Source organism: Aythya ferina (genome assembly GCF_964211825.1).
Source record: "Aythya ferina genome assembly, chromosome: 31".
Taxonomy (NCBI): domain Eukaryota; kingdom Metazoa; phylum Chordata; class Aves; order Anseriformes; family Anatidae; genus Aythya; species Aythya ferina.
This window is the reverse complement of record NC_140328.1, coordinates 1,097,931-1,121,062: the sequence shown is the minus strand read 5'-3', so window position 1 is coordinate 1,121,062 and position 23,132 is coordinate 1,097,931. Positions and strand designations below refer to the sequence as shown.

Sequence of the window (23,132 nt, the reverse complement as noted above, 5' to 3'; positions counted from 1 at the left end):
GAAATACAGGAAAATCCATTCAAACACCAGAACTAATATTTATGGTGAGGGTGGTCAAGCACTGGAGCAGGTTGTGGGGTCTCTATCTATGGAGATGTTCAAATGGAAATGGAAGCCCCCACGTTTCTTCAGCTGACTGCTTTGAGCCCGGGGGAGGGGAGGGGGGGGGGGAGGGGGGAATGGATCAGATGATCTCCAGAGGAAGATCTCCAGACTTCCCAACATTAAATATTCTGTGATTCTGCAACGCTTCAGTGTAGCCAGTTGGGTCTCAGTCAAACTGCTGGCACCCAGCTGGGTGCCCCCAGCATGCCCAGGGGCCTGGGGTTGTTTGGGGTCCCTTTAGGGCCAGGACACAGCCTCCAGCACCAGCCACATCTGGTGGCCACGCTGGGGACAATGACCATAGAATCATAGAATCATTAAGGGTGGAAAAGACCTCCAAGATCATCTGGGCCAACCATCCCCCTACCACCAATATCACCCACTAAACCACGTCCCTAAGTATCACATCCAGCCTTTCCTTAAAGGAAAGGTGACCCAGGGACAGTGACTCCACCACCTCCCTGGGCAAACCATCCCGATGCCTGACTGCTCTTTCTGAGAAGAAACGTCTCCCGATTTCCAACCTGAACCTCCCCTGGTGCAACTTGAGGCCATTCCCTCTTGTCCTATTGCTAGTTATCTGCAAGAAGAGGCCGATCCCCAGCACCCACACCTTCCTTTCAGGTAGTTATAGAGGGCAATAAGGTCTCTCCTCTCTCCTCCAGACTCAACAACCCCAGTTCTGTCAGCCACTCATAAGACTTGTGTTCCAGACCCTTCACCAGCTTTGCAGCCTTTATTTGGACACATCTCAGGGCCTCGATGTCCTTCTTGTAGTGAGGGGCCCAAAGCTGAACACAGTACTTGAGGTGAGGCCTCACCAGAGCTGTATCATCACCTCCCTGGTCCTGCTGACCACACTGTTCCTGACACAAGCCAGGATGCCGTTGGCCTTTTTGGCCACCTGGGCACACTGCTGGCTCATTTTCAGGTGAGCATCGACCAGCGCCCCTAGATCCTTTTCCTCTGCACAGCTTTCCAGACACTCTGCCCCAAAACCTGTAGTGTTGCATGGGGTTGTTGTGACCAAAGTGCAGGACCCAGCACTTGGGCACGTTGAACCTCATGCCATTGGCCTCTGTGCATCAGCATCCAGTTATCTGGTCTGGTTTGTGCTCTGTGCAAATTCAACATCAAGACTGAAAGGTTCTCCTCACCCTCCCTTGCTTTCTCCCTTGCTTTCCTTCTGGACCAAGGGGTAAGGAAAGGAAAGCTCTGCCTCAGGGTGAGCTAACAGGTAAAAGACATGAGGGGGTTGCAAGGAGCCCTAGGCCGTTTGTGTTTGAAATGGCCCCACTGCTATTTGATCTCCTGTCACAGCACAGACTCGGGGCTGTTTTTCATTTCCGCGGAGTCAAATGGAAACCAAAGGCACTTGAGAAAATTTCTACCCTCAGAAGCACTCTGAGGTTTGGCTCGGCGCCCAGAAAGCGGCGTCTGAAGCTCTTTCTAACACGGCTGCTGTTTGCTCTGGCCTGGCTCCAGCTGACCTGAGCTGATAGAAACGTGGGAGCTGCACATTCCCTCTCACACTGGCCACACTCGCATCCACTCTGAGGATGACTGGCAGCTGTCAGTCACCGCCTCAAGCTTGTTGAGGGGAGAGCTCATGGTTATCTTCTGACACCTTATTGAGGGACACCCATGAGCTGCCTGCAGTCACGTCCTGGTGCGTGTCCAGTCCTGGAACATGCCCAGACCCAGGCTCAGCAGCAAGGGATGCAGGACATGTGGCAACCTGGAGAGAAAGCCAAGACCGTGGCCCTGAGCTGCTGTGAATGGTGCAGAGGAGGTTCCTTTGTTCCTTCTTGGGTGTTCCTCCTCCCTCCAGCTCTCCTAAGGAAGGTAAGCCCACACAGGCTGGTCCCAATCCCACTGCCACACCAACCCTCTGCCCACAGAGAGAAACATCAAGTACCTGGTGACAGCCCTCGATGTCTTGAGGTGTGTAGGCATGAAGATAATCAACACCACTACAGATGCTATCCAGCACCCACTGGGTCATCCTTCATCCTTCATCCACCATCCTTCCCTCCTCCATGATTTCTCTGCCCCTTCCAACCCAGCCATCATTTGATAGAAGAAATCACCCCAAAGTCATTCACTTTTGTACCCCAGTGCTCTGCCGTGCCCATTCCCTCCGCTGTTTTAACCAAACTCCCAATCCCCTCTCATTGTCTTCCTACAGGGGTTCCTGCTGCTTTGGGGAGGAGGCCCATCCACCCCCACCCACCCCAGTATGCCCCCAGGCTCCACAGGGACCTGCCTGTTCGCCAAGTCCCACCTTCATCTCCTGTAACTCTGCATCTTTCCATAAAGCCAACTTGAGCAAACACCAGGGAAACCTGGAGGTCACCATACATAAAGTCCATGTGACTGCCACTGCATCCAATACTGCCAAAGCAAACATGAAAGCCCTGGTGGAAAACCAAGAATCAGCAAACCGATGACACGGAGCAACACTTTGTATCCATGGCACCAGGACAGAAGAAGCCTGACTCTTTGGTGTGAAGGATGGGAGAGGGTTTCACCAGGAAACTTCTGCTTCAGGTTCCTGTGCATTGCTCTAGGGTGGCATGGCACCCTAGGTGGTCCATAGTCAGTATTTCCAGCCCTGCTGTGACCACCCTCTGCCATGGGATGTGCTCTGTGGTGAGTGCTTGCTCATCAGTTCTGACATACAGCTCCTCTGGAACTGTTTTATGCATTTCCCAGTGAAGGAGGAAGCCTTACCAGAGGCCATGCTCTTATGCACTTGGGATGTCAAAGCTAAGGGCTTGCGTGACAGACAGGGCAGTGTTTGGAAGGATCTTGAATTAAAAGTCCTGCTCACTGAAGAATGCCCTTGTTCCTACGAAGATAGATCAGCAGCACTCAGCTAACCTGCCATAAATTGCATTGTATTACTTTGAATACATTTCATGTTGCAGTGCAAATAAATCATTGCATTGCAAATATACCATGCTGCTTAGCAATAAATCATGTGGCAGTTGACTTTGCAGCACATGTAAATAATATGGCTCATTTTCCCTGCTGCAGCTGGGTTCACCTGGTTGATGCTGTCCTTCTGCTTGTCAGGACAGTGGTCTGACAAACAACAAGGACAAATAACATGGGGAGAGACAATAAGGACAGATGAAGTGCGTGACATATAGCTGGACATGCAGGCATTATCCATAGGTTTGTGCCCAGTGCACCTGGTCAGTAAGCACAGAGTCAGAATCCACGTGAAGGTGTTATATATGGAGTAGTAATTCGTGTCGAGAAAATGGTTGATATTAATAAAGAAGGGGGAGATTTGGGGATGTGGCCATGGGGGTTGGAAAGCCCCGTGGTTGCGATAACATTAGACTCTTAACGATGAGGCCATCAGGAATATAAAAGAGTTTAGAGGGAACAAAGAAGGGTGATTCAGGAGACTCCATGCAGTCTCCGGTTTCTTGTTCTCCAGATGGTCTCTTGTTCTCCAGCCATTAAGGCATGGATGTTTCTGGGTGTTTGCTGTTGTTGTTACATTCAAAGTTGTTTGACCAATGAAAAGTTGTTTTGAAAAGAACTGCTGTGAGGAGAAGGGTATAAGAGGGGAGCCTGCCCTCAAGATAAAAAAGGCAACACGATGAAGTTACATCAATAAAGAAGCAGGAAAAAGAAGTGAAGAGGAACAGGCTGGCAGAATGGAGACCAGGACGGGAACAGGCACTTTGATTGCCTCATGAAGATAGGTTCAGCAAAACTCAGCAAACTGCTCAAAGAAGCTCATACAGAAAGTCGCTGGAAATAGGCGCACCGGAGCTGGAGAGAAGCTCGAGCTGAGAGAAGCGGACCCGTGCACACAGCTGCCCTTCGCTGGTAAGCAGCTGCACATTATGGGGAATCATACATCCTTAGGAACAGAGCCTGAAATATGGGACCAAACTGAGGTCAAGGTGTGGGACTCTGCAACTAAAAATGGCAAGGTTGAAGTGGGATTGCTAGGCACCTGGTGAGCAATCTCTGAGGCCTTAAAGAGCCATGTGGAGCCACAATCACAAACGTGTGGTTTGCCAGATAGTGAGGGAGCTGCAGGCTCCTTTACTGATCCGACTGCTACGCCATCAGCCCCTCTGCTGCTACAGCCATCGAAGGCCTTTGCTGTTACGCCCTCTGATGACCTGCACATGCCTTTTGACCCAGGCCTCATTGCCCTTGTGTAGTGGGTTTACGTGGCAAGGTTTTGGTAGCAGGGAGCCATAGGGGTGGTTTCTGTGAGAAAGATCTAGAAGCTGCCCCATGTTTGGGAAGGGCCCCATTGTTTTCCAGATCCGAGCCAATAAGCGATGTTGTTTTGCGCCTCTGTGAGAGCATATTTAAGACAGGGAAAAAACGCTGCGCCACGCAGCAGCCGGGAGAGTCAAGGGAGTGGGAGAACAGCCTTGCACCAAGGTCAGTGTGGAAGGAGGGGGAGAGGTGCTCCAGGCGCTGGAGCAGAAGTCCCCTGCGGCCTGTGGTGAGGACCATGGTGAAGCAGGATGTCCCCCTGCAGCCCATGGAGTACCACGGTGGAGCAGGGTTCCACGCTGCAGCCCGTGGAGGAGACCACGGTGGAGCAGGTGGCCCTGCACCGACGGAGGCTGCCGCCTGTGGAAGACCCCTGCCGGAGCAGATTCCGGGCCGGACCTGTAGCCCGTGGAGAGGAGCCCACGCAGGAGCAGGTGACCTGGCAGGAGCTGCTGCCCGTAGGGGAGCCAGGTTGGAGCAGTTTTCTCCTGAGGGATGGACCCCGTGGTACGGACCCATATCTGGAGCAGTTCTGGAAGAGCTGCTGCCTGTGGGAAGCCCACGCCGGATCAGTTCATCAAGGACTGCATCCCGTGGGTGGGACCCCACAGCACAGGGGACGAGAGTGACCGAGAAGGAGCGGCAGAGAAGAAGTGCTGTAGACTGACCATAACCCCCATTCCCCGTTCCCCTGCGCCGCTCGGGGGGAGGAGGTGGAAAAGGGTGGATGGGGGGGGAAGGTGCTTTTGGTTTTTTTTCCTTTGTTTTCTCACTTCTCTCGCTTGTTAGTTGTAGGCAATAAATCTTACTATCTCCTTATGCCGAGTCTGTTTTGCCCGTTACAATAACTATTGCGTGATTTTCTCGTCCTTATCTCAATCCTTGAGCCCTTTTCACATATTTTCTCCCCATTCCTCTTTGAGGAGGGGGAGTGAGAGAGCGGCTGTGGTGGAGCTCGGCTGCCCACTCGAGCGGAACCACGACAGTCTTTTTTGGCGCCCAACGTGGGGCTCAAGGAATTTGAGATAAGGATGATAGTTAGTAGAAGTAACGGGCAAAAATATGTGCAGGACGATTGTTAGGAATGTACAAGTTGTGAAGAATTTAAGAAAGCAGTAACTGTGAGATGTTAGTGTGGTGAAGGGACGAGGGGTGGTGTGTGTGTAAAATGTCCACCTTGTCGGTGCTGTGATGATGTTATGTTTATTTTGGTGTGGTGAATTCTTTTTCTTTTTGATGTAAGTGAAGTTTGTGAAGGTTGTTGTGATAATTGTAAAGTGATGGTATGTTGTGAGTAGTCTTGAATATGCTTTTAACAGAGGCGAGGGGTGGAATGTAGTGGGTTTACGTGGCAAGGTTTTGGTAGCAGGGAGCCATAGGGGTGGTTTCTGTGAGAAAGATCTAGAAGCTGCCCCATGTTTGGGAAGGGCCCCATTGTTTTCCAGATCCGAGCCAATAAGCGATGTTGTTTTGCGCCTCTGTGAGAGCATATTTAAGACAGGGAAAAAACGCTGCGCCACGCAGCAGCCGGGAGAGTCAAGGGAGTGGGAGAACAGCCTTGCACCAAGGTCAGTGTGGAAGGAGGGGGAGAGGTGCTCCAGGCGCTGGAGCAGAAGTCCCCTGCGGCCTGTGGTGAGGACCATGGTGAAGCAGGATGTCCCCCTGCAGCCCATGGAGTACCACGGTGGAGCAGGGTTCCACGCTGCAGCCCGTGGAGGAGACCACGGTGGAGCAGGTGGCCCTGCACCGACGGAGGCTGCCGCCTGTGGAAGACCCCTGCCGGAGCAGATTCCGGGCCGGACCTGTAGCCCGTGGAGAGGAGCCCACGCAGGAGCAGGTGACCTGGCAGGAGCTGCTGCCCGTAGGGGAGCCAGGTTGGAGCAGTTTTCTCCTGAGGGATGGACCCCGTGGTACGGACCCATATCTGGAGCAGTTCTGGAAGAGCTGCTGCCTGTGGGAAGCCCACGCCGGATCAGTTCATCAAGGACTGCATCCCGTGGGTGGGACCCCACAGCACAGGGGACGAGAGTGACCGAGAAGGAGCGGCAGAGAAGAAGTGCTGTAGACTGACCATAACCCCCATTCCCCGTTCCCCTGCGCCGCTCGGGGGGAGGAGGTGGAAAAGGGTGGATGGGGGGGGAAGGTGCTTTTGGTTTTTTTTTCCTTTGTTTTCTCACTTCTCTCGCTTGTTAGTTGTAGGCAATAAATCTTACTATCTCCTTATGCCGAGTCTGTTTTGCCCGTTACAATAACTATTGCGTGATTTTCTCGTCCTTATCTCAATCCTTGAGCCCTTTTCACATATTTTCTCCCCATTCCTCTTTGAGGAGGGGGAGTGAGAGAGCGGCTGTGGTGGAGCTCGGCTGCCCACTCGAGCGGAACCACGACACCTTGAAAAGGAGATGGATATGCTTTTCTTCGATCTGGGAAGAACAGGATACATAAGGCCTGAAGACCAAGTTGATTGACAACTTAAAGCGAGACATATTGTTCAAAAGGAATGGAAAACGGAGACTTGTTTGTAATCAAGAAAAGGAATGGAAAATGGAGACTGTTAAGTCATGGAACTTAAAGGATTGTTTGTTACCTTTTATGTATAGGTGTACTCGATTTTAGTAAGTTATGGAACTTGGAGGATTGTTTGTTACCTTTTCTGATTGTGAATATGTATAGGCATACTTGGGTTTAGTATGTAAAGTAATGTTCTGTATATTTAGAATGTTTAATGTTTGTGTGTGCGTGTTGGTGGAGCGTAGACTCCCCACACACCCAGCATTGTTAAATTGCCTTTTATACCTTTTAGAAATATTTGTTTTATAAATATTACAAAATTCAGATTGAGTTGAGACCTCATTTATAACAAAGGTCTTTTCATTAAGTAATTAATTATATAATTCTGCAGAATCAGGTGCTTGGCGATTTTTGCAAAGCAAGCACCCCTCTGACTTGGAGCACCACTATTTATGCACACATAAACACACTCGTTAACATGTGAAGCCATCTCTCTGGATACTTCTGATCGCCAAGAAGAGAACAGGAAAACCTAAACTGATGTTTATGGCATTTGCACATGCAGCTTCCCATCCTCCAGCTGTTTCAAGCTCAGGTATTTCCTGACCTTGTTTTGAGCAGCTCTATCTGACTTCGTCCCCCACAAGCTTCCTGCTGCTCTCAGGAAGGATGTGGGAGGTTGTTTTTGATGTGCACATGTTGTTTTCTGAGCATCAGCAGCAGGGCTTGACAAGGCAAGGGACTTTGGCCATGGATACCTGGCAAGTCTCTAGGGCTAGATGCTTCCAGAACCAGGGATAAGGATGGAGGAGAGATTCGCAGCCCTCTGCTCAGAACCACCCCCAATTTCCTTTCACAGGAGCTGCCTTTTATCAGCCCTGAGAAGCCTTGCAGACACTGGGGAGGAGCTATGCTCTCTGCTCCCATAGCAGGAGGTGGCCCTACCCATTCTCTTGTTTCACTTCTGCCTTAGTTCAAAGCCTCCGCTGCTCCACAGCCCTGCAGCTCTCCTGCGGCATGATCAGAAGGAAGAGGTCAGCCAAGAAGGTGCAGAAGTGTAACAATCCTCAATTGCAGTCCAACCTGGAAAGCTTGATGGGAAATATAGAAGTCTGCCGCAGTGTGGGCGTGGAGATCATCAACAACACCAAAAAGGTGACGCTGGAGGACTTCAGGTGTGCATCCCCTGCTCCCCTACTGCTTTCCGCCAGCCTCCCCTGAGGGATCTCCTTAAAATGCCTTGGGTGTTGGGAAAACAGTGGGGGCAAGCTCAGTGCCTGGTGCCAGAGCTCTCTCCTGCAAGTTCCTCCAGCTCCTGCTGGACCCCTCCTCTCTATACACCACCTGCACTACTCAGATGCATGCGCTTTGAGAAAGCCTTTCCTTATCCACCTTTGGAGGACTTCCTTTCCTTACCTACCTTGCCCAGATTACCTGAGGCCATGAGGATGAGCTCTCATCTCTTCCAGATTGGGGGAACCAGCAGAAACCAGTACATATTTATGCTGTGCTACCACTGCCTTTTGCCACTCTCTTTTCCTATTCCCTTCCCATTAAGGCTCAGTTTGTGCACTTTGAGGTCTACTGAGGTTTTCAGGGAGGGCAGGGGCAGTTATTAACAGCATGACCAAATGCCTGAACAATGTAAAGGTGTTAAGAAACAGAAGGGGGGTGCCATCAGGGGAATTTCTGCTGGGACAAGTGTCATTCGGTGTATTCTGGAGAGACAAGGGAGAGTATCAATAATGCCACAGTCTGGGGCAGAAGAGCAAAGGCCAGAGGTTCACAGGACCACAGACTGCTTGAGGTTGGCAGGGGCCTCTGGAATTCCTTTGGTCACTTACCCAGGACCATGTCCAGAGGGATTTTGAGTATCTCCAAAGATAGACAAAATATATAAAAAAGTGGATATCTCCACCACATCTCTGGGCAGCCTGTGTGAGTCCTCAGCACCCTCATGGTAAAGACGTTTCCTGATGTTCAGAGGGAACCTCCTGTGTTTTATTTTGTGCCCATTACCTCTTATTCTGTCCCTGGGCACCTCTGAAAAAAGTCTACTCTGTCTTCATTGCATGCTCCCTGCAGGTATTTACATACATTGGCAAGATCCCCTTGAGCCTTGTCTTCTCCTTGGTAAATTGTCCCAGCCCCCTCAGCCTCTCCCTTGTTGGTTTTGTGGCCCTCCATGGGACTCTCTCCAGCACATCCACGTCTCTTTTTGTTCTGGCCCTTCTCTTCCTGCAGGAGTTACTGCTTCAGTGGCAAGATCCGGACCGTTCTCCCCTTTGAAATCGGCCCACAGTCCGTAGGAAGATGCATTTTTGCAAAGACGCCATACAGCCTGCGTGGGAGTGTGGGTGTCCTGGTCTGCAAGGCCAGCTCTTTCTCACTGGCCATCATGTTCTCCAACCCCTTTGACTACGTCCTTTACAACATCGAGTTCGCTCTGGAGCTCTTCAAAACAGAGAACCACATGGGAAACCTCCATGCAGTCTTCTCCAGTATGATGGAAAGCAAGCCTTACTGCAGATCCACACTCTTCCAGAGAGCCCAACTAGCGTCAAACCATGAAACTCTGGAGGTCTCCTCGGGGAATATTCGTGTCAGAGCCAAGATGTCCAACAGTGCAAAAGCGATCCTGAAAGTCCAGGTAGACGATATAGATCCCCCACCCTATTCCAAAGACATGTGAGTGAAGACACCGTTGCTGTCAAAAGCTTCCCTCGTGAGATTTTCATCAAGGATGAAGGTAGAGATCTCACTGTGCTGCCTCTTTGGTGATCGCAGGTGGTGGCTGATGATAAATCTGGTGGGAGATGGCACCACCAGCAGCCCGGTCGCTCTTAACTATCCCACAGCTTCGATGACTTTGCCAATAAGCTAACAGCAGCTTGTAGAGTGCTATCTCACGCTTATGGGTGATAACTAATAAACAATGCTCTAACCCTTGTATACTGCATATGTCCTCCTTGCAGAGATGCTTAGCGTGTGGATAAGGATGCCTACAGAGAGCATCACAGCAAGATGCAGTGATACCCCCCTGCCACCATGCCCTCCCTCTGCTCTGCCCCGTGCTTTTTTTCTAGCTCAGGCAGCCATCCCAGCTCTGTTTGGGATGTCTGGGGACAGCCTAAAAGCTGACGGACAGCAGCTCCGGTTCTGTTGTTCAGCCCGTGCCAGGAGGAGTGACCCTTGTCAGCAGGGGACATCTATTTGTGCCACCCCTGCAGCCCCTAGGCACCGTTTCAACTTTGCCCCTTGCACTGTAGGGAAATGCCTGCACAAAATCACCTCTGGCATGTCTCATCCTCCCACTCCCCACCACTCTGCCCGTGGGTGGAGGCGCACGCTGATCTCCAGTGCTTCCTTCCCAGAAGTCAGGCACCACAGGAGAAACACAAGGGCGAGAGGGGCTGGCTTTTGCAAAATGATGCATCCGGGCCAACGTGTAAATAAATACACACTGGAGGACGAAGTGTCGGGTGGAGCCTGCTGCAGTGGAGCTCAGGCTAACAGAAAGCACGTCATGGTTTCCTGGAAGGGGGCCTTGGTTTTGTGCTTCAGCCGAGCTCCTCCCCTCTGCTTTCCCAGCACCCTGCTCCACCACCCCTCCCCGAGCCAGCAGCCACTGGGACAAAAGGGGGATTTCAGCTTCGCTTCCCTCACCCTTTCCCTCCCTTCTTTAAATCTCACGTGGTCACTGGCTGTGACATCAGAAAACAAACACAAAATGAAACAAACAAAAAACAACAAAAAAATTCCTCGTCAGAAAAAGCAAGCAAGCAAACAAACAACAAAAGAAAAGCAACCTTCCCTGTATTGGGCTTCCATAGCACAGGGAGGCTGCGGGGGTGGCCTCTGTGAGAAGAGACCAGGAGCTGCCTCATGTCAGGGACAAGCGAGTTCCAGACAGGTTGAAAAGGGACAGCAGCAGCTGAGATAAAGTGAGACAAAAAGAACCCTGCAGGCACCAAGGTCGGTGCAGCAAGAGGGCAGGATGTGCTCCAGGCATGCAGCACAAGTTCCCCTGCGGCCTGTGGAGAGGCCCCTGCTGGAGCAGGCTGTCCCCCTGCACCCATGGGTCCCACACGGAGCAGATCTCCATGCTGCAGCCCCCCCATGGGTGGAGGAGCCCCCGGTGGAGCAGGTGGATGTGTCCTGGAGGTGGCTGTGGCCCATGGAGAGGCCTGGCAGGAGCAGGCCCCAGGCTGGAGCTGCAGCCCGTGGAGAGGAGCCCACACAGGAGCAGGGGGCCTGGGGGGAGCTGCTGCCCGTGGGGGACCCATGTTAGAGCAGATCTTAAAGATCAGGTTAGAAGGACAGCATTCCAGAGGAGGGACCCCCTGTTGGGGCAGGGGCAGGGAGTGAGTGTGGAGAAGTGAGGGAGACGAAGCGTTAGGGACTGACTGCAGCCCCCATTCCCCCATCCCTGTGCACTGCTTGGGGGGAGGAGGCAGAATGCGATGGATGACTGGGGAAGGTGTTTGTTGTTTGCTTTTAGTTCCCACTGCTCTCCACTGTCATTCGTTGGCAATAAATCACAGCAATCTTACCCAAGCTGCATCTGTTTTGCCCATGCGAGTAACTGGTGGGACATCGCCCCATTCTTAGCTTAACCCGTGAGTTTTTCAGTGCTTCAGAGAGGTTTTTCCCTTTGGCAAGGTGAAACCTGTTCCCACCTGCAAGGAGCAGAGTGAAAAGCCACCATGTGGCTGCTGGTAGCCTGTTGACATGATGTCCAGTGCCACCAGGGTGGCAGGACAGAAAGCCCCAGCCCAGCCTGAGCTTCCTGCAATGTGCAGCACAGCCCTACAGGTCATCACAGCCTCTGGATCTGCTGTGGCTTCATCTCTGTGAAGTCTGCGAGTGTGGCAGGGCTCTCCAGAAGAGCATCATCTCTGCAGGAGGTGCTGCAGTAGAGTATCTCCATCCCCACTGTGTGGGGTTGGTGGTACCATCCCTATTCTGCCTCTCACCGGTTGCCTGCGCTGCAGCCTCCATGTCCACCACTCCCCAAGTTCCCAAGCCTGTGGAGCCCCCGTGCCTCATGTCACCAGCACATTTCATCATCAAACCCCAATGGCATAAACAAAGGCAGGATAAGAACAGTGTCCCATCTCCAATAGCCAGGAAAGGGACAGGTTGCATCCCATGTCCTGCTTGGGGGCTTCTTCTCCAGGCTGGTGAGGACCCTGGCTGTCTCCTGGTGTTTTCTGGGTGCTGAGGGTGCAGGTGAGGGGCTGCCCCAGCTACCCCACATTTCTATTCCCCACATGAGCTGTGCCCCCAGGTCACCCCAGCTTTGACCATCGGTATTCAGAGCAGCCAACGCCTACAGCAGGGAACCCATCCCCACCTCCCCTCCTCTTCCTCACCACACTCCTTCCCAGCACAGGCATAGAAGTGGAGACCTTCTGTGTCCAAACACCTTGCGGTGCAGGAGCAGGGGCTCTCTGGAGCCCCTTTTTGTCTTTGGAGAGGGGAATTCACCAGTTTCAAATGTTTTGAGGTCATACGCACCCAGGTGCCCAGGAGAGAAGCTGGGACCATCAGCAGACATCAAACAATCATGGTCCCAGTACTGGTCCCCTGAGGTACTCCAGGTCTGGGTTTTGATTCCCTTATCAACCAGTTTCCCACCTGCCAAACTATCTTCTCCCCTTGTCCACACAACCACAGCTTGCCTTGAAGAACACTACAGCACACAGCCTTGAATGAAGCCTTATCACTGCCAACCATGGTGATGGGCCAGAATGCTTCATCCTTGGTAAGTCACTGCTGGAGACCCTAGCAGCTCCTGAATAAGCGTGCAAGAAGTTGTTGAGGAGCTCAGCCTTCACCATGTCTGTTGTTACCAGTTGTCTTGGTTTCAGATAGGACAGAGTTAATTTTCCTCCTAGTAGCTGGTAGGGGGCTGTGTTTGGGATTTAGGATGGGAAGAGTGCTGATAACACGCTGATGTTTTAATTGTTGCAGAGCAGTGCTTACACCAAGCCAAGGACTTTCCAGCTTCCTGCTCTGCCCTGCCAGCGGGCAGACTGGGGGTGCAGCAGGAGCTGGGAGGGGACAGACCCAGGACAGCTGACCCAAAGTGGCCGAAGGGGTATTCCATACCAAAGTCACGCTAAACAATTAATATGGGGGGCTGGCTGGGGTGGGGGAGCCGGCTGCTCAGGGATAGGCTGGGCATTGGTCAGTGGGTGGTGAGCAATTGCATTGTGCATTGTTTGGTTTGTACACATTATTATTAGTAGTACTATTATCATTATTATTATCATTATTATTATCATTATTATTATTTTCCTGTTATAATAAACTGTCTTTATCTCAGCCCACAGGCTTCATTGTCTCATTTCTCTCCCCCATTCCGGAGAGTGAGGGTGAGTGAAAGGCTGTGTGGTGCCGGTTTAAACCACACCACCAGTTCACCCTTCGCATTTATCAGAGGGGCACACTTTTTTTTTTCTGAGCAATGTACCTATAGAAACCCTTCTTGCTATTTTTTGCACCCGTTGCCGAGCTCAATTCTACCTGTACCTTTCCTGATCCCATCCCTACACATCCAGACAGCATTCCTGGACTCTTCCCAGGCCATGTGTCCCTGCTTCCACTGCCTTTGCATCTCCTTCTTGCACCTCACTTTGACCAGCAGGTCCTTGCTCAGCCATGCCTGTTTCATGCCTTCCCTGCTTGATTTCTTCCAGATGGCGAACACTTTTGCTTTAAGACAAGTGTCCTTAAAAATTTGCAAGCTCTGATCATTTCCACTAGTTCTTTAACAGACGGAATTTCTCTCTTCTAAAGTTGAGGGTCCTGACTTTGCTCTTTGCCAGGCCCAAGATCAGAAATTCAACCAGGGCATGGTCATTGCAGCCCAGACTGCCTCCAGTCTTAACCTCTTTAATGAGTTTGTCTTCATTGGTGAGCACCAGGTCCAGTAACACTTCTCTGGTTGGTTTCTGTAATAACTTATGGTAAAGAAGTTTGGTAGGCCCTAAACCCCCTTGTGTTACATCTTGTCCTCAGGTATCAGAGGGGCTGGGGGCAGCCGGCTGGGCTCGACCCAGTTCAGCACTGAGTCCAGTCACATTCAATATATTGAATTATCATGAGCGCAGATAGCATGGCACACCTTCAGTCTAGTAGATTAATGACTGCCATAGTTTATTGAAGCAACAGGAGTACAGATTCTATTGGATACCTGGTGATAAGAAGGCTGTATGCCAAGCACATGCAAATACCAAGAATATGACCAATGCAACCTACTACATACAAGTTAACTTATGAAACAACTCTATAGACAATGTTAGGTTTCCTGGGGAAGCACTCATTATACCCAAGGGTTTGAATCTCACTCAGTAGGCATCCCTGTTGGGGGGGAAGAGAGGTTCAACCTGTTGACTGATCCCAGAAGCCAGTGATGTCCTTCCAACTTGATGGTATTTTCCCTAACATTTTTTTTTTTCTCTCAAGCCATTTCTATACTATTTTCCTACCTCTAGGTGGAGCATGAGTGACTCTAGTCAAATGTACCCTTGTATAAATCTGTATAAACTTAGAAATTGGTATAAATTTATAAATTGGTATTAATCTTTTTTTCTTGTTTAAAGGCCTAGGCTTAGAGAAATCCAGAGCGCACGCTGGAAGTGGGTAGCCTTTGGAGTGGAGGTGTGTTTTGACATTTTAACGAGAGTATAATGAGCAAAGCTCACCCAGAGGACACGATTTGGTTATCAGTCCACCAATTCCATGGTATCACCAGGTTTCCCATCGCTGCAGTGATAGCACAGAGCCTGAACACGGTGTCTTCACTCCACCCTCTGTGCTGCTTACTCAGCACACCCAGCGCCCCTGGTGCTGCCAATATGCAAGGCTCCAGGTTACGTTGCCAAGGGGACTATCACGAACAGATTCCTTGCCTATCTGCCAGGTCTCACCCTGGGATTTTCCTCAGTGCTATACCTTTTTTTAATACGTGGACAAAGCTTTAGTTTCAATAAGTCACCTAAATTATTCCACGTGCCTGGAGCAGGAAATTATCCTCAGAGCACTCCAGGAGTCTCCTGCAGTGCTCACAGGCTGCTGTGGGTAAAGGGATGCTTGGGGTTCAAGAGCCCCCAGATGGGGGGCAAAAGAGGCAAAGGGGATGGGATTTCTCTTGGGCAAGCCCCATGGAAGATGGGGGTGACAATGGCCGTGACAAATCCCTGCCCACTGTCACTTTGGGGTGTGCTCGTGGCATCCCACTCATGCAGGCTCCTTGTGCTGGATGGCCAAGGGGTTGGGACCACCCTCAGCGTGGAGTTTTCTGTGACTTTTAGGGACCAGCTTGGACCCTCCCTTCCTTCCAGGTCCATAACCCATGGGATTCTTCCACACTGATCCCCTAAGAGGCCCAAGTTCGCTCTCCTGAAGTCCAGGGTCACAACTCTTTTTGCTCTGAGCCTTGTTTTGTCCCTCTCCCACTACAAACGTAGTTTAAAACCCTATGAAGCAGCCCTGCTAACTACTGGGCAAAAACCCTTTCCCCCCCCCTCATAGAAAAGTGCTCCCCGTCAGGCTCGGTGCCACGCAGACCTTCCCGTGATCGAGAAACCCAAAACTGCATTGGTGGCACCAGCCTCGGAGCCACGCATGGAACTGGACCTCCCACCACAAACCCTGCTGGTGGGGTGACTGCTGGTGACTATAGGGCAGTGGTGGTGGCCCTGCTCCATCGCCTGGGAAAACCTCAGGAAAAAAAAAAAAAAAAAAAAAAAAAAAAAAAAAAAAAAAAAAAAAAACACCCTCTCCCCCCCACCCTCCCCAGCCCCGAAAAAACCCTGCAGGGAGGCTGCTGGGGGGAGACAAAAGGGGTGAGAGCACCTGAGGAGGATTTCAGGCATTATTGAGGGTTCTGGAGGTGACCAGGAACACGAGGGAGAGGCATGGGGAAGGGGCAAAAGGGATATGGGGCAGGAGGGGGGCACAGGGCAGTGCCAGGGAGATGGTTTAGGCAGGGGGTGAACAGGGGGCAGCACAACTAGGAGGGGAGGAGGAAGGGGTTATAGGGTGGTGAGAAGCAGCACAGCCCCATGCCAGCCCCCCCTTTGCCCCTCCCCAGCCCCAGGAACCAGCAGTAAATAAAGGAGGTAGTAAAAAAAAACAGCCCCTGGCTTTATTAGGGGCAGCTCCTTAGGGACACGGTAGCAGAGGGGATGGGTGAGGGGACGCTGTCCACGAGAGGCACGTGGGGACCCTGGTGCTGGAGGGGAAGCACTTGGGGACCCTGGGGACAAGGGTGGACCACAGGCCCCCCCCCCAGCCACTGCAGTGGGGGAGAAGCACACGGGGATGGGGCAGGGGCATGCCCTGGGGTCCCCTTGCTGGAGGAGAGGGCCGTGGGGACACCAGGGACGGAGGATGGCCGTGTTTGAGCATCCCTGTCCCAGCAGGGAGGTATACGAGGACACGAGGTGGGGGCAGACAGGTAGCCTGGGCAGGATCAGGCCCTAGGGACCCCAGGCTGGAGGGGAGGGATGTGGGGACCCTGGGAAAGAAGGGCTACATATGGGGGGTCCCTACTATGGGGAAGGGGAAGGCAGGGGGTACCCGAGGGATGGAGGGGGAGCCCTGGGACCCCATAGATTGGGGGGGGGGGGGGGGGAATCCTAGAGTCCCTGTTATGGAAGAGAGGGACAGGGGGACCCCAGGGATAAAGGGTGACCACATCTGTGCATCCCTGTCCCTGATGGGAAGCATGCAGGGACCCCCAAAAGGGGAAGGCAGGGAGGGTTTGGGGGGGGCTAAGGGGGCAGGGACCTGGCCCTGCCTGGAGTGACACCAAGTCCCAGTGTCCCCGTCCCCAGGGTAGCCCTCAGGGACAAGGTCAGGCCCCAGTGTCCCCACCCCGTGCCCCCCACAGTAGGGAGGCCCTGGGGGGGGCCCTACAGGGGCCGTGGTATCTCAGTAAAACTCCTCGTCCTCCCCTTTCTCTGCCTGCTGCTGGTTCTGGATCTGCTGCTGCTTCTTGTACAGCTCGGCCACCTGCAGGACAGGGAGAGGAGGTGGTGACACCCCGCTTTCTTGCGTCCCCCCTCCCACACACACACACCACGGGGACACCCCAGGCGCCCTCCCCATCCCCTCCCCAGCACCTGGGTGCTGCTGGTGGCCTCCTCGGGCTTCTTGTCCTCCCTCACGCGAAGGAACCGGGGGAAGCGCAGCGAGATGCCCTTCTCCTCATCCACCTTGGGGACACCCACAGGGCTGAGATGCCACCGGGGCCAAACACAGGGCCCCCTCCATCCCCACGGTGTCCTCCTGCCCCACTCACCAGCCCCACGGCTGCCCTATAGACAGGGGAGATGGAGAGGTCCCCGCACTTCACCTCCCAGACCTGCACCGCCGCCAGCCAGCGGTCGGGGGCCGCCCCGCTGTCCCAGCGGTAGTAGGGACGTGGCTGGGCCAGCACGTGCTCCTGGAGGGTGACACCAAGGGACAGCATCAGGAGCCAGCCCGGCACTCGCCCCCGAGGCGCCGCTTCTCCAGCAAGTCCACCTTGAGGAAGCCGTAGTGCTTCTCCAGGCTCTCCTCTGTGAAACCGGTGCCGATCTGCATGGGAGGACAAGGAAGGGTTTGGGATGGTCCCCAGCGACGTCCCCAAGCCCACAGGTGGCCCCAGGGGTCACCTTGCAGATGCTCTGGTACTCCTCGCTCTCCTCGTCGTAGCAGGCCAGCAGGAAGCCCCCGTAGATGCCTGCACGCTTGCCCTTGCCCAGGTAGGCGCCAATGACCACCAGGTCCAGCGTGTCCCCAAGCCCGTCCAGGTAGTCCTTCTTCAGCTGGAGAAAGAAAGAGAGAGGGGAAGGGGGCTCGGAGACACAGGGACAAACCCAGAGGGGGTCCCACCACTCACCTTCAACCACTTGTGCGACCGCTTGGCGATCTCGTAGGTGGCGTCCACCTCCAGGGTCTTCACCATGAGGCCCTCGCAGGAGGCTGGGGGCACCCACAGCCATCGTCACCCGGGGAAGAGGGGGGGACAACGGGGACACGACACCGACCCCGCTCCCCCCGGTGGCCTCGCTCACCCTTGATGGCCTTGTCGAGGAACTCAGAGACCTCCTCGGCGCTGCGGGTGTCGGCGGAGGTGGCGAAGACGAACTCGCCCTCCACCTCCTCAAAGGACTCCCGCAGGAGCTTGCGCCGCGCAGACAGGGGCTGACGCACCAGGGGCTGCAGGGGGACACGGGGACACCCCCCCGGGGGGCACAACGTCACCAACACCCCCCCTGGGGACTAAATGTCCCCCCTCCAGGGCTGCACACTCACCTCCCCGTTGAGGTAGAGCAGGTCGAAGGCGTAGAGGCAGACCTGCACCTTGATGGCAGCAGCGTCCACGTCCTGTGGTGGGGTGGGACACGTTGTGGGGGGGAGGAAAGGGAACGGGGGTGTCACGGCACTGGCTGGGCGCTGTCTCCCCGTGTCCCTGCCCCCTGCTCTCACCTTCCTCTTCCTCGTCATCAGCACCTGGAAGGGCTGGATCTGCCTCGTGGTCCGATCCCACGCCACAGCCTCTGCATCCAGGATGCAGGAGCGCACACCGGGCTTCAGCACCTGGGGGAAGGGAAATGGGGGGGAAAGGGGGCTGGTGCTCAGCATCAAATGAGCCCCCCAAAATCCCCCAGGGCCCCGCAACTCCCCCCCACCTGCCTTGGGGATGCGGTCCACGAGGTCGGGGTACTTGGCGGTGGTGTTCTCCTGGTTGCGGCTGTAGATGAAGACGGCCCCGCTCTCCAGGACGTGGATCTGGGGGTTGGGGAAGGAACACAACGCATGGAGGTGATGAATGAGGGGGGGCAGCACCCCAGGGACCCCCCAACACCCCCAAAAGCCTTACCTGGGCTCTCTCGCCGTCATATTTATACTCGCAGGTGAACGCTGCCTCCTCAAAGCGCTTCAGCAGCTCCCCTACACCACGGGCAGGCTGGGCCAGCATGGGCTTCAGGGGGACACCTGGGGGGGGGAGAGGGACAGGATGAGACCAGGACCCCCCCAAAAACCCCCTCCCAATACGCTCAGACCTCCCCTCACCCCGCAGTACCTGGGGTGATGCCGCAGTGCTGGGGCAGCTTCTCCAGCCCGTGCTCCAGCAGCACCGGGACGATGGCAGCGTAGTCAGGCAGCTCACTGCGGGGACAGCCCCAGTGACCTCTCCCTGTCCCCATGTCCCTTAGCTCTCCCTGTGTCCCCTCCCTCTTCCCATGTCCCCTCCCTGTCCTCATATCCCTTACCTCTCCCTGTGTCCCCTCCCTGTCCCCATGCCCCAGACCCCTTCCCAATAGGACAAAAGGGGACCCTGGGGGAGGAAAGGGGATCGAAGTGACAAAAGGGGACCCGGGGGACAAAACGGGGACCCTTAGGGGGGGGAACCAAAGCGGGGGCCACCCGGGGCACCTCACCAGAAGGTCTGCTTGAGGATGCGGCTCTGCTCCTCCAGCCATGCCCTGCGTGCCTCGGGGGCCATGCCCTGCCCGGCGTCCAGCACAGCCGGCGGCCACCCTGAGATTTGGGGCAAAGCAGGGGGGGGGACACACACAGTCACGGTGTCACCACCTGGGTGTCCCCCCCGTCACCACCATCACCACCGGGTGTCCTCAGGGTGTCCCCAGCCTCACCTTGCCCCGGGGGGGTGAGCGCCACGGCGTGCGCCAGGGCGGTGAGCACCGACTGCTCGGCCAGCCCGATGCGCAGCTTCCCGCTGAGCGACCTGGGGGACGGGGCACACCTCTGGGGTCGCTACGGGGCAGCCCCACATGCTGTGACCCCCCCCCATCCTATAACCCCCCAACCCTTAACCCTCACCGGACGAGGTAGCGCGCCTCCGAGTGCCGGCAGGCGACGAAGAGCCCCTTGATGATGCCGATCTTCTTGCTGGACGACTGCGAAACCCAAAGCGCCGCTGGCACCCCCGGGGACAGGGACGCAACGGGTGACCCCCCCCCCGGTCCCCAAACCCTTTTTATTCCTCGCACTCACGGCGTTGCCCGACATGGTGGCCATCTCCCGCAGCTTGCCCAGCACGCCGGCAGCACTGAGCGGGGCGGGAGCCAGCACGGTGCGCTGGGTGCAGCGGCTGCTCTCCGCCACCAGCCCCAGGTCCCCCTTGTCCTGCGCCTCGCTGCGGATCTGCGCCAGCTGCCGGCCTGCGGGGACGTCACCCCCCCCCCAGAAAAAATCCCAAAATCTCAGGATCTGAAGGGGAAGGCCGGGCATTAAGGGGGTGTCCCCATGAGTTTGGGGCCGTACCGGTGGCCTGGGCGAGGGCGCGGGTCAGGAGGCTCTCGCCGATGCCCAGCTCCAGCCCCTCGGAGGCGGCCCCCGGGCGGTTGAGGCAGAGGCGCAGGCAGGGCAGGAGCTCCCCCGGGGACAGGGCCAGCACCGAGCGCAGGAAGTTGCTGAGGGTCTCGATGATCTTCAGCCTTTTGGGGAGGGGGGAGGGGGGTCAGGGAGAAGGGGAGGGGGGTTACGTGTCGCTGTAGGCCTTTTCTTCCCAAAAAAATATTAATAATAAAAAAGTGCTCGGGGTCTCACCGGGCTGAGGCTTCCTCGATGCGTTCGAAGGTGCGAGCCACCGCCAGGTAGGGGACGCTGAAAAATGGGGGGGGGGGGAGTTGGGTTGTGACCCCCCCCCCAATGCTCAAAAAGCCCCTTCCTCCCCCACCCCAAGCCTCTCCAACCCCCCCATCCCACCCTCCCACCCCCCCATCACCCATCCCATTTTCCCCCCACCCCCCATTTCAACCCCCCAGCCTCTCCCAGCCCCCCAACCCCCACCCACCCATCCCACCCCCCATCATCCCCCCACCTCCCCCAAGCTCCCCAATCATCCATCCCACCCCCCTAACCCCTCTCTCTCCCCCATCACCCCCCCACCCCCCTAACCCCTCTCTCTCCCCCATCACCCCCCCACCCCCAATCTCCCCACCCCCCTCACCCCCCCACCCCCTAATGCCCCCCCCACACCCCAATCTCCCTGTAACCCCCCCACCCCCATCACCCTCCTACCCCATTACCCCCCCCATCACCCCCTCTACCCCCTCCCCATCACCCCAATGTCCCCTATGCCCCCTCCCCACCCACCCCAAATCCCAGCCCCCCCCTCCCCAAATTCTGCCCCCCCCCCCTCACCTTTGCCCATGCCCCCAGCAGGCGTCCCGCAGCGGGTGGTACCCGCTCCTGGCAGGGTCGTACTGGGACGGGTCCAGCGGCGGGGGGCTGCGGGGACACCACAGGGTGGGGGGGGGCAGCGGTGGCACGACGGCGACCCCCAGCACCCATGGGTGCCCCCCACCCCCCACACTGTGCTGTCACCCACCTGCTGGCGGCCAGAGGTCCCCGGTCCTGGTCACCGGGAGCCTGGCGGCAGCGCTTGGCAGGGGGGGGCCCGACCTCATCCCTTGGGACCCCCGGGGTGGGGGGGCACCGGGGGGAGTCAGGGGGTGGAGGGGGTGCAGGGCCCTGTGAGGAGGGGGGGGGTTAGGGGGCACTGGGGGGTACTGGGGGGGTGGTGGGGGAGGTACTGGGGGAGCTGGGAGGGTGCTGGGGGGTACTGGGTGAGCTGGGGGGGCACTGGGACATGCTGGGAGGATACTGGGTGAAACTGGGGGGGTACTGGGAGGCACTGGGGGCATGCTGGGAGGATGCTGGGGGGTGCTGGGGGGTACTGGGAGGCACTGGGGGGGCACTGGGGGAGTGCTGGGAGGTGCTGAGGGAAACACTGGGGGGATGCTGGGAGGATACTGGGGGGTACACTGGGAGGGCACTAGGGGAAGATACTGGGAGGTGCTGAAGGGGGTACTGGGGGGCACTGGGAGATACTGATGGAGCTGGGAGGGGTACTGGGGGGATGCTGGGAGGCACTGGGGACATGCTGGGAGGATACTGGGGGAGCACTGTGGGGATACTGGGGGAGTTGGAGGGGTACTGGGCGAGCTGGGAGGATACTGGGGGGGCACTGGGGGGATACTGGGGGGAACCAGGGAGACACTGGGGGCACACTGGCTGGCACAGGGCAGGATACTGGAAGGATACTGGTGGGATACTGGGACTAACAGTGGAAGATGTAAGGGGTACTGGGATGGGGCTGGTGTGGCAATGGGGGGACTGCGGGGTTACTGGGGGAGGACTGGGAGATACTGGGGTGCCAGAGCAGGGCTGGGGCTGGACTGGGAGAGCACTGGGGCAGGACTGGGACCGAGGGGGGCGGGATTTGGGAGGGGGCACCGGGGGGCATCAAGGGTCACCGGGGGGGGGTCACTGGGGGTCATCAGGGGTCACCGGGGTCATCAGGGGTCACCGGGGGGGTCACCGGTGGTTACCGGGGGGTCTCTGACCGGGGTCCCGGGGGAGGGCGGCCCCCGCCCATCGGGGTCCCCTCGTTCCAGCGATGCCGGCTCCTGGGGGGGGTCCTGGGGGGGGTCCCGGGGGGGCTCCGCCGACGGCTCCGAGGAGGGGGAGGGGGCGCGGGGGGGGCCGTGCCCCTGCTGCTGGGCGGGAGCCCTGCGGTGGGGGGGGGGGGGGGTCATGGAGGGGGGGAGGGACGCGGGGGCAGCACCCCCGAACCCCCCCAGCATTTTGCCCCCCCCACCCCAAATCCCATCCCCCCCAGACCCCCACTCACGGGGCGGCGCCGCCGTCCGCAGCCCGGGGGGGGCCGAAGAAAGACCTGGAAAGGGGGGGGAGGGGAAAGGGGGGCGGTCACGGCCGGCACCGGGCGGTGGGAGAGCCCCATGGGGGGGGGGGGGTCCCGGTTTTTTTTGGGGGGGTCCCGGCGCCGCTCACGTGATCCGCCGCTGCATGGCCGCCGCTTTTCGCGGGAAAAAAATCCAAGCGGGTGACGTCACCGGCGGCGGGGAGGGCGGGGGGGGTGGGGCGAGCGGCGCGGGGGGTGCTGGGAGATGTAGTCCCGCGGCGGGGGGGGGTGGGGGCGGTGTCGCCCAAGGGGAAGCGCTGTGGGGTTGGGGGCTGTGTCCCCGTGGTCACGTGTTCCCTTGTCCCCATGTCCCCCAGTTCCTAGGTCCCAGTGTCCCCTTGTCCCCACATCCCCCTGTCCCCACGTCCCCATGTCCCACAGGTCCCAGTGGCCCCCTTTTCCCCACTTCCCCCTGTCCCCACATCCCCCGGTCCCCATGTCCCCCAGTTCCGAGGTCCCAGTGGCCCCCTCATCCCTACATCCCCCTGTCCCCACATCTCTCTGTCCCCATGTCCCCATGTTC

The 23,132-nt window shown here is 56.5% G+C and overlaps 2 protein-coding genes and 1 long non-coding RNA gene across 3 annotated transcripts; 1 reads left to right on the top strand and 2 right to left on the bottom strand.

The window, feature by feature from the left end:
* Window positions 1-3,706: 3,706 nt before the first annotated feature.
* Window positions 3,707-6,886, bottom strand: LOC311425465. Its single transcript, XR_014686340.1, has 2 exons — window positions 6,753-6,886; window positions 3,707-4,289 (listed from the first exon to the last, which is right to left on the bottom strand). It is a non-coding gene; the product is annotated as an uncharacterized lncRNA (long non-coding RNA).
* Window positions 6,794-9,825, top strand: LOC311425463 (uncharacterized protein). Its single transcript, XM_084501333.1, has 2 exons — window positions 6,794-8,048; window positions 9,118-9,825. The coding sequence occupies exons 1-2, from the start codon at window positions 7,891-7,893 to the stop codon at window positions 9,563-9,565; spliced, it is 606 nt and encodes a 201-aa protein (XP_084357459.1). The 5' UTR covers window positions 6,794-7,890; the 3' UTR covers window positions 9,566-9,825.
* Window positions 9,657-22,715, bottom strand: LIG1 (DNA ligase 1; the record flags this gene model as incomplete). Its single annotated transcript, XM_084501328.1, has 23 exons — window positions 9,657-16,899; window positions 17,010-17,102; window positions 17,189-17,332; window positions 17,413-17,466; window positions 17,544-17,696; window positions 17,771-17,853; window positions 17,946-18,090; window positions 18,187-18,258; window positions 18,361-18,471; window positions 18,568-18,663; window positions 18,755-18,870; window positions 18,959-19,044; window positions 19,317-19,416; window positions 19,533-19,624; window positions 19,720-19,796; window positions 19,894-20,060; window positions 20,164-20,336; window positions 20,449-20,505; window positions 21,046-21,132; window positions 21,233-21,375; window positions 22,236-22,416; window positions 22,538-22,582; window positions 22,699-22,715. 23 exons carry the CDS (start codon window positions 22,713-22,715, stop codon window positions 16,819-16,821), a joined length of 2,373 nt encoding a protein of 790 aa, XP_084357454.1. The 3' UTR covers window positions 9,657-16,818.
* Window positions 22,716-23,132: the final 417 nt, after the last annotated feature.